The 14587-nt window shown below is 36.2% G+C and overlaps 1 protein-coding gene across 1 annotated transcript; it reads left to right on the top strand.

Annotated features, from left to right (window-relative positions):
* Positions 1-12734: 12734 nt before the first annotated feature.
* On the top strand, positions 12735-14564 carry LOC122282908 (protein ROH1). The gene has a single exon (XM_043094972.1). It carries the CDS (start codon positions 12917-12919, stop codon positions 14084-14086), a length of 1170 nt encoding a protein of 389 aa, XP_042950906.1. The 5' UTR covers positions 12735-12916; the 3' UTR covers positions 14087-14564.
* The last annotated feature ends 23 nt before the right edge of the window (positions 14565-14587 follow it).

Genomic DNA, 14587 nt, shown 5'->3' with positions numbered 1-14587 from the left:
GATAAAAGTATTAGACAGGTTAACATCTGAGGTAGTTTATTGTTGAAATGCAAAACCTAGAAGTAAAAAACTTAAGAGCATCTTATCCGGATTCCTATAAAATTTCCTATAATTTAACTAAAAATTATATTTCTTAAAATTTTTTTCTAAATTTTATTCATTTTCTAAAAACCTCATGCATCTCATTCCCCACCCTTATCTCTATTCTATTGAAAACTTTATCTAACAGTAACATTTTGAACTCCTACCTCCAACGGTAATATTTTTTGTATTTTCTTCAACGGTAACTTTTTTTGTCTTCTCTCAAACAGTAATTTGTTTATCTTATATATAACGGTAATTTTTTTCTCTATAAATACGCATTTTGCTAGAATTCACATTTTTACAAATTCAAGTCTCATTTGATCTAAAGAATTGAAATTCAACAGTTTCTCCTGTTCTTCCACTCCCTTCATCAAATGGCTTGTATCTTTTTTTGCAAATGACTCACATACTTATCTTCTGAAGATGAGTTAGATGTAGTTCTTAATGACGAGGCGGATAGACAGTCATCGAGGCATCATGGCAATCGCCAATGCAGTAAGTTTATTCGGCGTGATCATATTCAATGGCATGAGTGCCTATTTCGCAGAAATTTCAGTATATTTCTCGAATCTATTTCGAAAGAGATTTCAAATAAGCCATCCCCTATTTCTTCGTATTCTAAATAAGGTAGAGTCTTACGAGCCGTACTTCATCCAGAGAAGAGATAATGCCAAAATACTCGATTTATCTTCTATGTAAAACATAACTGCAGCATTTATAATGTTGGCATATGAGGTTACTGGAGATTTTATGGATGAATACATACATATTGATGAAAGCACAGTAATGAAGAGCCTAAAAAAATTCACTAAGACAATAGTAAGCGTCTTTTCATATGAATATTTGCGGTCTCCAAATGCCAATGATATTACTCGATTGTTTGCGGTTGATGAACAATGGGGATTCCTAGGAATGTTGGGAAGCATTGATTGTGTGGATTGGAAGTGAAAAAATTGTCCTGTAGCCTGGAAATATATGTAATCAGGCCACATTTGTGAACCGACTATTATTTTAGAAGCAGTTGCTTTATATGATCTCTGGATATGGCATGCATTTCTTGGTATGATCGGTTCACATAACGACATTAATGTGTTAGAGGAATCTTTTATTTTTACGGAACTTGCCCAAGGGCATGTTTCTCCAATCAATTACACAATCAATAGCAACGACTACATTATAGGGTATTACCTTGCGGATAGTATTTATCTCAAGTTGTAAACTTTTGTGAAGACGATTCCATCACCATAAAGGAATAAGAAGAAAAATTTTGTAGAAGTACAAGAATTTGTAAGAAAAGATGCCGAGTGTGCATTCGGAGTACTTCAATAACGATTTGCAATCATTCATGGACTTTCCCGAATGTTCAAAGTAAATGAATTAACAAATATAATGAAAGCGTATGTTATTCTACATAATATGATCATTGAAGACGAGCGTGATGATAGTGAAGGTCCGAATATTGAATATGATCAACTTGATGATGAAGTCTCGGAACTATTGCGCAATCATACGACTGAGTTTATGGATTTCATCCAGCGTCATCATCATATTAGACACAATTCGGCACATCATCAGCTCAAAATAGATCTAATTAAATATCAATGGCTATTATATTCCCAACAATAAACATGTCGCATTATAGTATGGTATTTCCTTCATGTTAGTAGTGATTATGTTTGAGTTAATATAATTTTCATTTGTATTTCCTTCATGTTAGTAGTGACTATATTTGACGTAATTTGTAATAGTTGCTGAAATTGTAATGGCCAATTTCATTGTTTCAAAATATCAATTTACACCACAAACAAAAAATTCTAGTGTTTAGTATCAATAATATACTCATCCATCATTGTCTAAAATATAAAATAAAGAAATAAACTTTTTACAAAAATAAATTTAATCAATCCAAATCTGCTGCAGCATTGCGTCTCGCCATGATTTCCTTTTACAGTTGCTAGAAATATGATCGCTGCATTTCTGGCATGACACTCGCGTCCATCATCATAATGCACTAATCTGCTTCCTTCTTGGCAAGCTCTACTTTCTCCACCTCCAACCTCAGTCTTTCGTCCTCTTGACGGATTCTATTTAACTCTTTTTCCTTGTCATTTTCTATCTTTGTGGCCTCCAACCTTAGTCTTTCGTCCCCGAGACATAATTTTTTGTCCTTTTTTTCTTTGTCATATTCCATCTTCTCTGCATTGAGTCAATAAAACTCTTTCTCTTAAGCACGTGACTCCTCCAAAAGCGTATATTTCATCTTCCTGAACTCAAAATTTTTCTCTGCTTGCCTGTCATGGGCCTTTCATTTTCTTTTATCAACTTCCCTTCCCATTGGTCGGTCCAATTCGATCACGTCATTATCCATCACATTATCTACCACATTATCCACCTCGAGATCAAAGACTGAATCTAAAGAAACTCTCGAACATCGAGTCAGGGTTGAGGACAGGGACATCGTCTTCCTTTGCTTTGGATCCTCCTTTGTGGAATGCCAAATCTATTTAGGTTTGTCCTTCAACAGGTGTCAACAATGCTCGAACTGGAAGGAGGATTTCTCTAGCGATTGGTACATAACCTTGGCCTTGTCAAACTTGTATTTAAACAAATAACTTTATGTTAAACCAATGTAAACAAAAATTAATGATTCATAAAACAAGTAAGAGTATGGATATTCTATCTTGCTTTGCTCGGTCATGTCACTTTGATTCAACCCTTCAACTTGGGATAGTTTCGCACAAAATTTGTTTGTCGCCTTTTGAATAACCGACTACCGATGTATTAAAGACTTTATTGTCTGCTCATTTGTAGGTTTTTTAAACTGCTGGAAGTACTCAAATATTTTTTTTCTAAAGTTGGGAATGTTTTTAGTTTGTTCTTGGACAGCATTAATGCTACAATTCCTAACGCCTTTTTCGGGGGTGAAGTTCGCACCCCTGACTGATTTCCTAATGCTGAATGGATCGTTAGGTGGTAGGGGTAGAGAGTCCTCAACAGTCATAGGAGAGTTTCCATTTTGCCTACCTTAATTTTGGTCGAGTTGAGTATCTTAACTTAAAAGGTTGGTAAAGTACATATGTCTGGGGTCTTGTGAATCCATCTCTAAAAAAGCATTGACATGTTAGACACGTAACTATAATGTTTGAGGTTTATCCATCACCGATTTAGGAACCGAATGGTGAAATATTTAAAATTTGACCACCTACTCATGGTTGCAACAATTGGTTACTACTACTTGTTGGCCGTCCGAGTTACTTACACATTGAGGAAATGACGATAAATTTCCTGCATCCCTAAACAGGCTTTGTCATCATCAAAGGCAAGGAGGTTTATTTACAAATTACTTCTCAACAATGACACAACACTTGGCAATGTAACAGAACTAACTAATTCACATATTCACACAAAACAACAACCAAACATCATACAAATCACAATAATATTAATAAAACCATTCCCATCCAGTGCTTTTATATTGAATGTATAAATAAATGGAGTTCAAAATGGTGTAAATATTGACAACATGCGTAAGTAATGAGCCTAATATCGAATGACTGCAAAACCATCATCCGAATCCCGATTGCCTGTTGTGAAAAGTCCTACAAACTGCAATATGGCCATCCAGATGAGGATTACCCCACCATATCGATGGGTCCTCATTAACACTTGTAAATTAACCTACACTATAACACCATCATCACAGTCTAATAACAGCTCTCATTCCTCAAAATATAAGAAACACTGCAAATAACCCAACAAAATTGAACAAATATTAATTAACTGAATTTATTTATTTATTTTTATCATATTTTGAAGTTCTACTGTTCATATCTTAATTTATAATTAAATTATTTCATCTAATTATACCAATTCAAGCAAAACATACTACTTCATTTGATTCTAGGCCACTGAATTATATTAACCATACATAAACAAATAATTAAATAATCCAACAACAATAATTTTTTACTGAAGATATGAAAACAAAGATCCAAGTCTTTCATAGTATTTTTACCTCATACAAACTAAAACATATAGTTCCAACCACAATGCTATAAAAAAACTCAAGGCATTTTAGTGACTACTAAAATTAACATTGTCTGAAACAACAAAGCATTTTCTTACATTTTCAAAATGGTGGTGTTTAAACCACGTAATTCATAAAGTTAAACATTTTAAAAATAATCTAAAAAAAATCAGAAGATAACAATGAATGGAAAGTTACAAAACAATTCTATGATCAAATTTGATGCACTGTAACAAATATACATTGCTCACATTGATTTAAGTAGTAGTTCCAGATGAAACATGCAAACCAAACCAAACCCAGTCAAAATCCAAACATGAACTTGAGATCTAAAGGAAATTAGCAGCAAAATGACTGGTTTTCAGCAGCATTCATGAAAAGTTTACAATTCATGACAACACAAGAATGAGATAAAGATATAACACAATCATGAAAGTTAAGCCCATTAAAGTCTATTGAAGCTGTCCAACGGAAGAAAGTATTGATGAATTAGCATTTCCAAATATAAGTTGTCAAGTTGATAATCTAATACTATAGAAGTGGCATTTTGGTCTCACAGCATGCAACAAAAAATTAAAAAAAACCATAATCAATCGTATGAGCAGAACATCTTTAGCATAAACAATGGGCTAGTGAGGCATGAGGATCAACACGATACACAAATACCAAGATTAAGGTCCCAAAACTCTCATTGTCATCAAGGTGTTGACGAAGTTTAACCATAAATCCCAATTTCCAAACATTCAAACAACTTTAAAAATAGTATGGAGTAGAGATAAGAAACAACAGTTTAGTGAAATGCAAAATGCATTAAGCATGATCAAATGTATGTGGTTAATTACTTAATAGAGCTCCACTAAAGAACTCCAAATAGGTTCCGTCCTCAAAACTATAACACGCCTAATTCAGTTCAAGCTCCACACACTAAGCAAATTTCCCTTTCCTGTGCGTCAACTAACCTAGAAGAAGCCTTATTATCTCCTAGTAGCATCTACAAACTTGCACACATACAATTTTTCTCTCAAATAATTAAATTCTCACTAGAACCAAACTGTTAACAAGAAAAATTGCTTTATCTTTCAAGAGGCTCTCAAATGAAATGTGAATATTTACACAAGTTCATCAGCTAATTTGTGCTTTCAGCCACTCAATAAGCAGAAGCAAATAAAAGGCATAAACCAACTGTAATTGCAAGAAAACTAAATCCCACAAGCAGCTACGAGATGTACCATTCGAAAATGCACAAAAAAATACCAACAACAACCGAATATCAGAGCAAGGATTGAGACGCAAAAATTTCCAAAAAATTGATTCGACAATTCCTCATCCAACTGAATATCAGAGCAATGATTGAGCAAAAACAATAAATTGAAAAAATGCCCAAAATCTTTAATGTAATTGAGAGAAATATCCATGTAAAGGCCAAAAATCCAACGAACCAAATCCACCAAATTCTCCTCAAAACCAAAAATCCAACACACCAAATCCTCAAAAATAAACAATCACAACCCTCTGTTTTTATTTGCTCAAAGATTGATCTCGTTGGCTATGGGAAGAGATCTCTCATGGTGTCGGGAGGAAGAAAAATGGGAAAAGAGAAACAGAGACGGAAATAGAAAGGAAAAGAAAAAAAGAAGAAAATGAGGGAAGAGAGAAACATACGATTTTACATTTTCACTTACAAAAATTGCTGATGGAGAGCTGCAATCGATGGTGATGATAGCGAGGGAAGGGCTAGCCATTCCTAGCAAGAGAAAAAAAGACGCGGGAGGAAGGGAAAACCAAATGAGATTTGGCACCAATGGGGATGTACAGTGAATTTGTAAAAATTGGGAATCACTGTACAAATGTAAACCCTAACCGCAAAATGGGGATTGGGATGGGGATGGGTTTTTGTGAAAAACCCCATAAATTTTCCTAAATTATGGGGATAGAAGAGGGATGCAGACTAGGATGGAGATGCTCTAAGCCCAACCCATGCAACCTACCGAAAAGAAACAAAGCCCAGCCCCCTACCTAAACGGCATTGTTTGGTGATGTACACAAGTCAACTGTCGTCCACGAAGAAGAACCCCCACCTCTATGATTTCCTTTCTGATTTCCTTTTTGATTGTGTTTATTTTTTTACAAATTTGAGTGGTCATTTTTGTAATGATGTGATGAAATTTTTTTATCTTCTTTAGTTGTAGACATGTCACAAATTATAGAAACTTGAAGGGGCTTATTTACTAAATGGGTATGATTTGTGTTGGTTTGTTTGTTTGGATTTGTGTAGGTTTTGTCTATATGGGTATAAGTTTTTTGATAAAGTTGAACAATTTCAAAGGTAATCTGTGTCAGAGTGCATTTTCTCTAATGCACATGCATATTCAAACACATCCTTCAATGATAGAGAGGTGAAAGAAAGCATACCCAGCAAATGCCGAGATTGAGGAGGTGAATGAATTGCAAAATGACGGAAGGATTCTATGGAAAGGTGAGAGTAGAAAATGAAAAAACGGAAGATGAAGGAAACATAATGAATTGCTAACTGACGAAAGGATTATGTGGAAAGGTGAGAGTAGGAAATGAAGAGACAGAAAATGTAGGAGATAGTGGGTGCAAAGTTAGAATAGAATAAGTATAAAAGAGATAAGGAAGATAGGTGATAGAGAATGGAATGTAGAAAGATCTAGAAGATAGGCGGCATAGAAAAAGGCGCAAGAAAACAAAATGACATTTCCTCATAAAACTTGGGGCAAAATTGGAAAAAAAAAATTAGTGGACAAAAACATTATTCATCCACCATTCACACTTACTATATCTTTCCTTCTTTGTTGGTCACTCTTATAGGGACCATCTACATCTTTTCCTTCAATGGAAGTCTATAATCTCGATTCCACTTAGGCCAGTCAGCATAAATGGTAATACAAAATAGGTTTGGTATGATATAATTCATATACAGTTCTCATGAATTCGATGTGATGAATGCATTAAGCTTATTTTGCTGATCCAAGAATCCAAATTGGCATCAGCTATATTGCCGTAATTAGTTACATAATAAAAATGAGTTTATGTAGAACTACACCAATTCTCTTTAAAATAAAGATCAGAGACCTCTACATGTTGCATAAACCACTCTAAAATAGATGCCATGAATTTAAATTTTATTACTTGGGACAAGAGAAAATAAGAGATCAATGACATTTTTCTACCGATTGAATTGGAGAGATGATATTTGTAGTTATAAAATACGTAAATGCCATGTACATCTTTTTAAAAAATAAATAAATATAAGATCTAAATTAAAAAAAAATTAATTAATTAATTTCTTAATAATAAATCCAACCGTACATGACGCTTAGATAACCTATATAACATTGCCAATTGAATTGATTACGGCGCGTTTAAAAGCCCCGCTTATTGAGAGGGAGTGCAAGAGAGGCTGGAGATGGTTGCTTATTTGGGTTTGGGAGGAGGGAAAGCCCATGATAAATTAGTATTAGATCCATTAAGGCCCAAAACACTATTATCCAAGAAAGCCAAGCCCATGTAGATTGAAGCTTTAGGAATGAGGAGGACTAGGACATGTGAAGCACTCCAAGAACATGACGGCAGGTTACGGCTGGGGAGATCGAACCTCCATGACATGCCACCTGGTTTGATGTCTGACTCCCAAAATATTTGCCGCTTTTGTACATATCTGCAACATGCCAATATTGTTGTCAAGATATCCGCCAATATAGCCACACTCCTACTTACAAATAAAAATGTTTTTAATGCATGACAAAACTGGTTGCAGATGTAGTACTGTCTGTTTAAACTTCTTCATAGTTATATAATTAACTGGCTGAGGCAGAGTTGACTCCAGGCAGATCAGATGCAAGAATGGTTTTGAACAATTAGTCAAGTAGTGTTTGGCATGTCTCAGATCGTGCTGATCAATTAAGAAGCTGCCATGCTTGTTGATTTATGTATAGTACTTGTCGATTGGCTGCAAATGAAATATCCCACAGGCCAGTACTCACAAGCTAGCATAGAATAGTCTGGCATATAGATGGGTACATGACTCATCACTAGTAACTACATAAAATTCAAGCAAATGAACCCTAGAAATTAGACTCACTCGTTATTAAAGCCTAAAGATCATACCCATCATCAAATACTGATCATATATTTACGAAAGAGTAATGCTAGATACAATTTTTAAATAGACAAGTTTTATACAAGCTCTTTATAAAAAAGTAAGTACCACTAATAAAAAAATAGTTTCTTTTACACGTTTTATGTGGGGTCTACTTTTACAGACCAAAAACAGACATTATGTATAACTTTACTAAATGCATAGGGAAATTATAACTAAGATTAATCTTCTATAACTTTTCTAGAATCAATGCTATTTTTTTTTTAAATGTTGGTATCAAGTGCACTCCATTTTCTTCAAAAGGACTTTGCACACCCTAATACTATATAAATCATTATCTAATGAACAATGCTAGGGCCACCATAAATTAGGGGTGTTCGACTGGGTTTCGGACTGGGTATCCGAGTATACCAGGGCCGGAATCCGGATTCAAAATCCGGACCGAGTTCCAGCCCAGTCATATCCGGGTTATGATCCGGTCTAAAACCCGAATTAATCCGAGTTTTTACAATCTGGAAATCTGGGTTCCGGATCAAAACCGGGGTTTTCTTTTTTTTTTTTTAATACTGTAACCTTTATGTTATTATTTTTTTTTTTGTTGAAAATATGTTTACCAAAAATCCAATATAAGAATCCCTTCTTGAAGGAAAAAATATCAGCAATAAAAACTACCTTGTTAAGTTAAAAACTGAAACTGCATTCATCAAATAAAATTTTAATTAACAAGCAATACTTCTTTCTTGGCATAAACAAGCAATACTTGCTGGGAGATGCAGGGGAGGGTCTTGTAGGAGGAAGATGAGCTCGGGTTGAATATCGGATCGGATTGCTGGTAGTAGTTCGAACAGGGCTGGCATTGGAGCCAGTTGATGTCACTATCGGTGTCGAGGACCATGTAGAAGGGCTTGGGCGGGCTTCCCACACCCACGCGCGAGAAGTACAAGCCGCTACCCTGGCTCGTCCCGGACACGATCGGAGTGGACAGGTCCTCAAGGCGAAGCTCCATCTTCATGGGTTCAAGATCCGACTCACTCACGCCGTCAAGGGATACCTGGAGCTTGGTGGTGAGCGATCTGACTCGGGCCGAGTCGCGCTCGAGTCGAGAAAAAACGAGGCTCTTGTAGTCTTTATATGAGGTCTTGAGTAGAAAGTCTCGTGGGTGAAGCTGAATCGAGAAAGACGAGGAGTTAGCGAAAGTTTGTTGCTGCATGTCTTCATCATGTTCGCCAAAGGGTTGAGCCGTTTCAGGGTCGAAGTTGAGAACTGCTTGGGCATGTTTCAGCGAGGCCGAGAGAGAGGGAAATCAGAAGGGGGTGTGGGCGGCGCTAGAACTAGAAGTAGGGTTTTTTGTTTTTGGTTTATAAAACCCGGGTACCGGGTTTTAAACTCGGATCCGGATTTAAAATCCGGTACCCGTACCAGATTAATCCAGTTTTTCAAATCCGGATGCCGGCTCGGATTTGACCCGGGCCGAAAACCGAATCCAGAATCCGGTATGATTCCGGACCATCCAGCCCGGATGAACAACCAGTCCATAATGCTGACCCCATCAATATTGTATTGATAGTACAAATTGTACTTTTTTAAAACATTTTTTTAACTCCTTTTAAACATTTAAAAAAAATTAATAAACTCATTAAAAAATACCTTCTTTACTATTAAGTAAAAAACTAGTGTAGGTCAGTTTTTGCGGCACCATTCTCGGTGGCCTAAGCATTTTCCTTATCCAATATAATATATCGTCTTTCCATACTTTACCAACATAGGTTAACAACTAAACTACTTGTACTCTTTATATATGTGACACATGAAATGTGTCAAAACATCACACAGTGAAAGTTTTGTTTTTTCTCAACTAATCCCATTTTGTCCTTGAATGGATAGTTAGAATTGCAGAGCGATACAAGTTGTTGGTCCCGAGTTAATAGTCGATGAAATCAGTACGGAGGTATTAATCGTCATTAACCATTTGGCAGAACAGTTTGCTTGAACTTTAATCAAGCAACTGCCCATCCATGTCCAGGGTCCTCCATTACGCTTAAAAAGTAGTACAATTAACTTTGGATCCATATGACTAATAAAGAAAGCTGGATCAAACCCATCGACCAATTGTCTTTCAAAGATTATAAATGGATAATAATTAAAGTTGGATTAAACCTAATTGTAAGATGTATTGAGAATAAGAAATGATATTTCTAATCGTAGAGTTGTGTAAATATGAAATTTGTATAAAAAATTAATTTTTTAATAATAAACTTCAATCTTTTTTAAAACGATTATACAATACTTACGCACTTACAACTATATATAGTATTATTTATTGAGAATAGGGGTCAAGTGGACAACTGATTTAACCACCTCTCTTTTGTTTGCTTAGCTCCCATTTTATGCCAATATTAAAGATAGCAAGCTCCATTGATATGGATTAAACACTACTTCTTTAATCTTCTTTATATATATATATAGAGAGAGAGAGAGAGAGAGAGAGAGAGAGAGATACTCATCGTCCATACTGTTAGGCCGGCAAAGTAAATCTCATTTGATTGTTTGTGATGGTAAGTAGATGGAAAATGGGTACATGAGCTCTTGACAGCAAAAGAACTTTAAAAATTCATGCTGAAAATGCTTGTCCACAAGAATTATTTCCTCTGATTTTGATGTGTATTTGGGTGCATGCGTATATGAGATCGGTTGACACTGTGAAGTCTTTTTTTAATTATTAAAAAAAAATCTATGATAATATTCAGAAATATGGATTTTCCAATGCCAACAGAGCAGAAGGGTCCCATGATGAGTGAGGTGGACGAAGTAGGGAGCTAAGACTTGTAGTAGTGGGGCTGGGATGGGATGGGATGGGCTGGGCAGGGCACTGGGCAGTGAAGGAGCAACCGAAATGTAGGTCTCGTAGCGAATCGAGAAGAGGCCCGCTCCATGACCCCGTCAAAACGGGTCCCTCCGCTGCCCTTTTTAACTTTTCTTTTCTTTTTTCTTCTTCTTTATAAATAAAAAATCTGAAATGGACCGGACCGGTTGTGGGACCTCTTTTTATCTTCCTCAGAACTACGCGTCCAACGCCTCGATCAACTATTCCGTTCTGCTGAGCTGAATAAAGCCCCCTCACCTTTACGCAAACCACGTAAATGCCATTCCTTATTTTTGGAAGAGATTGATATTAAAATTTGAGAGAAATGCCATTTTATCAGTATTGCATTATTATTATTATTATTATTATTATTATTATCTTCTTCATCTATGGTAACATCATGCCTATTCGTTACATGAAATTTCACGTGTCTCGGATGTCATATAATGTAATTTTTTATAATCAAAATTTATTAAAGGAATTTAAAATTTAAAATAAAAGTATTAATTTTTAAATTTACTTGTAAATTTTTTTGCTGAATAAATTTTTGGAAAAAAAAATTAAATTTTATTCCATAAGTATATGAACAAGATACGACAAAATATAAATAAATAACATGAAGCTTTGAAAAAATAAAAACATGAAAATGTAGAATATGAATAAAGTCGAGAATTTGAAACTATTTCATATTTCTCGTTTAGATTTGAAAAGTGTTTTATCTTATCTCATTTCATCTCATTATTATAATTTTTTCAAATTATCATATAAAATATAATAAATAATTCAATTTTTTTAAATCTCAATTTAATTTTTTTAAATTTTAAAATAATAATAATATTAAAATAATATTATAATAATATTCTATCCGACTTTCATCTTTCGTTTATAATCTTCTTATATCATCTTTGAATTTAAACAATTACCATAAAGTTAGTGAGAAGAAATGGATAACAGTAGTACTAAGGTTACTTTTTGATACTGAAGTGATTTTAGATAATTTATGAATAATAATGAAATAAAATGAGATAGATTTAGATGAAAATTGAAAGTTAAATAAAATATTATTATAATATTATTTTTTAATATTATTATTATTTTAAAATTTAAAAAATTTGAGTTGTTTATTATATTTTGTGTAAGAATTTAAAAAAATTATAATAATAAAATGAGATAAAATAAGAGTATTTTCCAATCTAATGGCATCTTAAAATAAAACAGTTTTATTTTTTAGTAATGTTATTTATCATCTTAATTCTTATTATATTCTTATTATCTCATGATATGATATTAGATGATTAAAAATTATTTATTATATATTATTTATTATATTTTACTTACGAATTCATCATCTAATATCATATTATAAAATAATAAATAAATTTTCTCATTTTTTTTGTGTGTAGGTGGTTTTCGCGCATTTAATTTTTGTTGTACTTTTTTTTTATTTATCATTTTTGTTATTTCGACTAGAGCTACTCAAAAAAAAAAAAACAAAAAAAAAAAATAGCAAGAGCTAAAAGGAAGGTTAATTTGGGAAGAAGTGCCGAGTCAGCGTCCACAAAACCGCAGAAGAAACGGTCTCGTCCCCGAGAAGCCATGACCATTTATTTCGCTCAATAATTTTATATTATATATACTCATTACACACCAGAACCTTTTATCCTCAAAGCATCTCCTTTTTCTAACTTCTCCTCCTTCTTCGCTTTCTCCAATTTTCCTGCTCTTCTGCCTCCCCTATTTCTCTCTGTTTTGCTCAACAATATATGTAGTAAATCGTTGTATTTGGGACCGTTCTACACTAAAATCTTCACGATCGACAATGCGTGCAACGGACAATCAGGGTTCTTTTCTGAACCGAATCAGTATCCGCCGGAACCAGGTGGTATCGATGGACGGAAACCACGAGCAGGAGCTCGAGGACCTCGAGCTTTTTCAGAAATACGTGGCCGACCGCTTCTCTGATCTTTTATCATCCAGCTCTGACGAGGCCGCCGATTCCCTGCTATCAGTCTCTTGGCTCCGCAAGCTCGTCGACGTGTTCCTTTGCTGCGAGGCCGAGTTCAAAGCCGTCCTTATAATGGGTCGAGATCCTTCACAGGTTTCCAAGCCCCCACTCGATCGCCTTGTCCCGGAGTTCCTCGACCGCGTGGTGAAGGCACTCGATGTTTGCAATGCGGTCTCGCACGGTGTCGAATCGGTCAGACACTACCAGAAGCTTGCCGAGATCGCTGTCTCGGCTTTCGAACAGAGACCGATCGGTGATGGACAGGTTCGCCGTGCCAAGAAGGCCCTGAATTCTCTGATGCTGACGCTCGAGGAAAAGGAGGGAAGCAACCACAAGTCAGCGGAGCGAGCCTGGTCCTTCGGGCGCAGAGGTGCTACGAACAAGGACCGAGCCGCGGCCGGGCAATTCCGATCCTTGTCGTGGAACATGGCGAAGGGCTGGTCCGCCGCGAAGCAAATCCAGGCCATGTCGGCCAACCTGGTGGCGCCGCGTGGCGCGGAATCATCCGGTCTGGCCTCCCCAGTTTACATAATGAGCACGGTCACGTTGTTTGTGATGTGGGCTCTGGTGGCGGCAATACCTTGCCAGGAGAGGAACGGCTTGTCGACCCATTTCCCGGTGCCGCGGCAACTGGGTTGGGCCCAGTCTATGGTCGCTCTGCAAGAGAAGATTGCGGAGGAGTGGAAAAAGAAGAAGGAGAAAACCCGCTTGGCTGGGCTGCTGGAGGAGACGCAGAAGTTGGAGAGGTTGGGTCAGTCGCTGATCGAATTCGCCGACTCGTTTCATTTCCCTGCGGAGGCGGCGCGCTTGGACGAGATGGCTTCGCAGGTGTCTGAATTGGCCGATACTTGCAAGAAGATGGAGGAGGGTTTGGTGCCTTTGCAGCAACAAATCAGAGAGGTATTTCATAGGCTTGTGAGGAGCAGGACAGAGGTTCTCAATGTGCTGGACCAAGTTGGGAAAGTGTCTGCGCCCACAATGTAAAAATGACATACACCAGGGAGGGGTACCGAGGCCCCTGAAACCCCTGAAGTTCGTAACTTTTTAGGTAGTTTTGTTGATCCCAGGTTCAATTTATTCATGGCAGATTGTCGTGTGTGGTCTTGGCCAATGAACAGGGGGGAATTTGAACCAGTGATCAGTACAGGAGTCCTTTTTGGAAGAGTGTAGCTTCAGCCAATTACCAAAATTGTGGTGAAGTGCGCATGGCTTAATGCGAAATCTACCCTGTTTTTTTTAGTTTTATGCAGGTAGTCTGTTTTGTTTTTTCTTTGGTACAGAAGCTTATTTGGCTCAAGAGAACTGTACATAGGCAATTAAAGTTAATTTTACTTTGTAATCGAAGGGCAGAGCAGAATGATAGGTTCCTTCTGTGTTGGGAATTGTTGGCTTATTTGCATGTTAATAGCCCAGAATTTTTTAATACGTAAGGAAGTAACAATTAGTTTTGTTTCTGAAGGTATTTTTGTTTTGTTGCAAAGCCAA

This window comes from Carya illinoinensis, chromosome 11, assembly GCF_018687715.1.
Source record: "Carya illinoinensis cultivar Pawnee chromosome 11, C.illinoinensisPawnee_v1, whole genome shotgun sequence".
In the NCBI taxonomy this organism is placed as follows: Eukaryota; Viridiplantae; Streptophyta; class Magnoliopsida; order Fagales; family Juglandaceae; genus Carya; species Carya illinoinensis.
This window is presented reverse-complemented; position numbering and strand designations above follow the sequence as displayed.

Bases quoted from the DNA above. Each gene is read 5' to 3' on its own strand.
- LOC122282908 (XM_043094972.1), top strand. From the start codon at position 12,917: ATGCGTGCAACGGACAATCAGGGTTCTTTTCTGAACCGAATCAGTATC.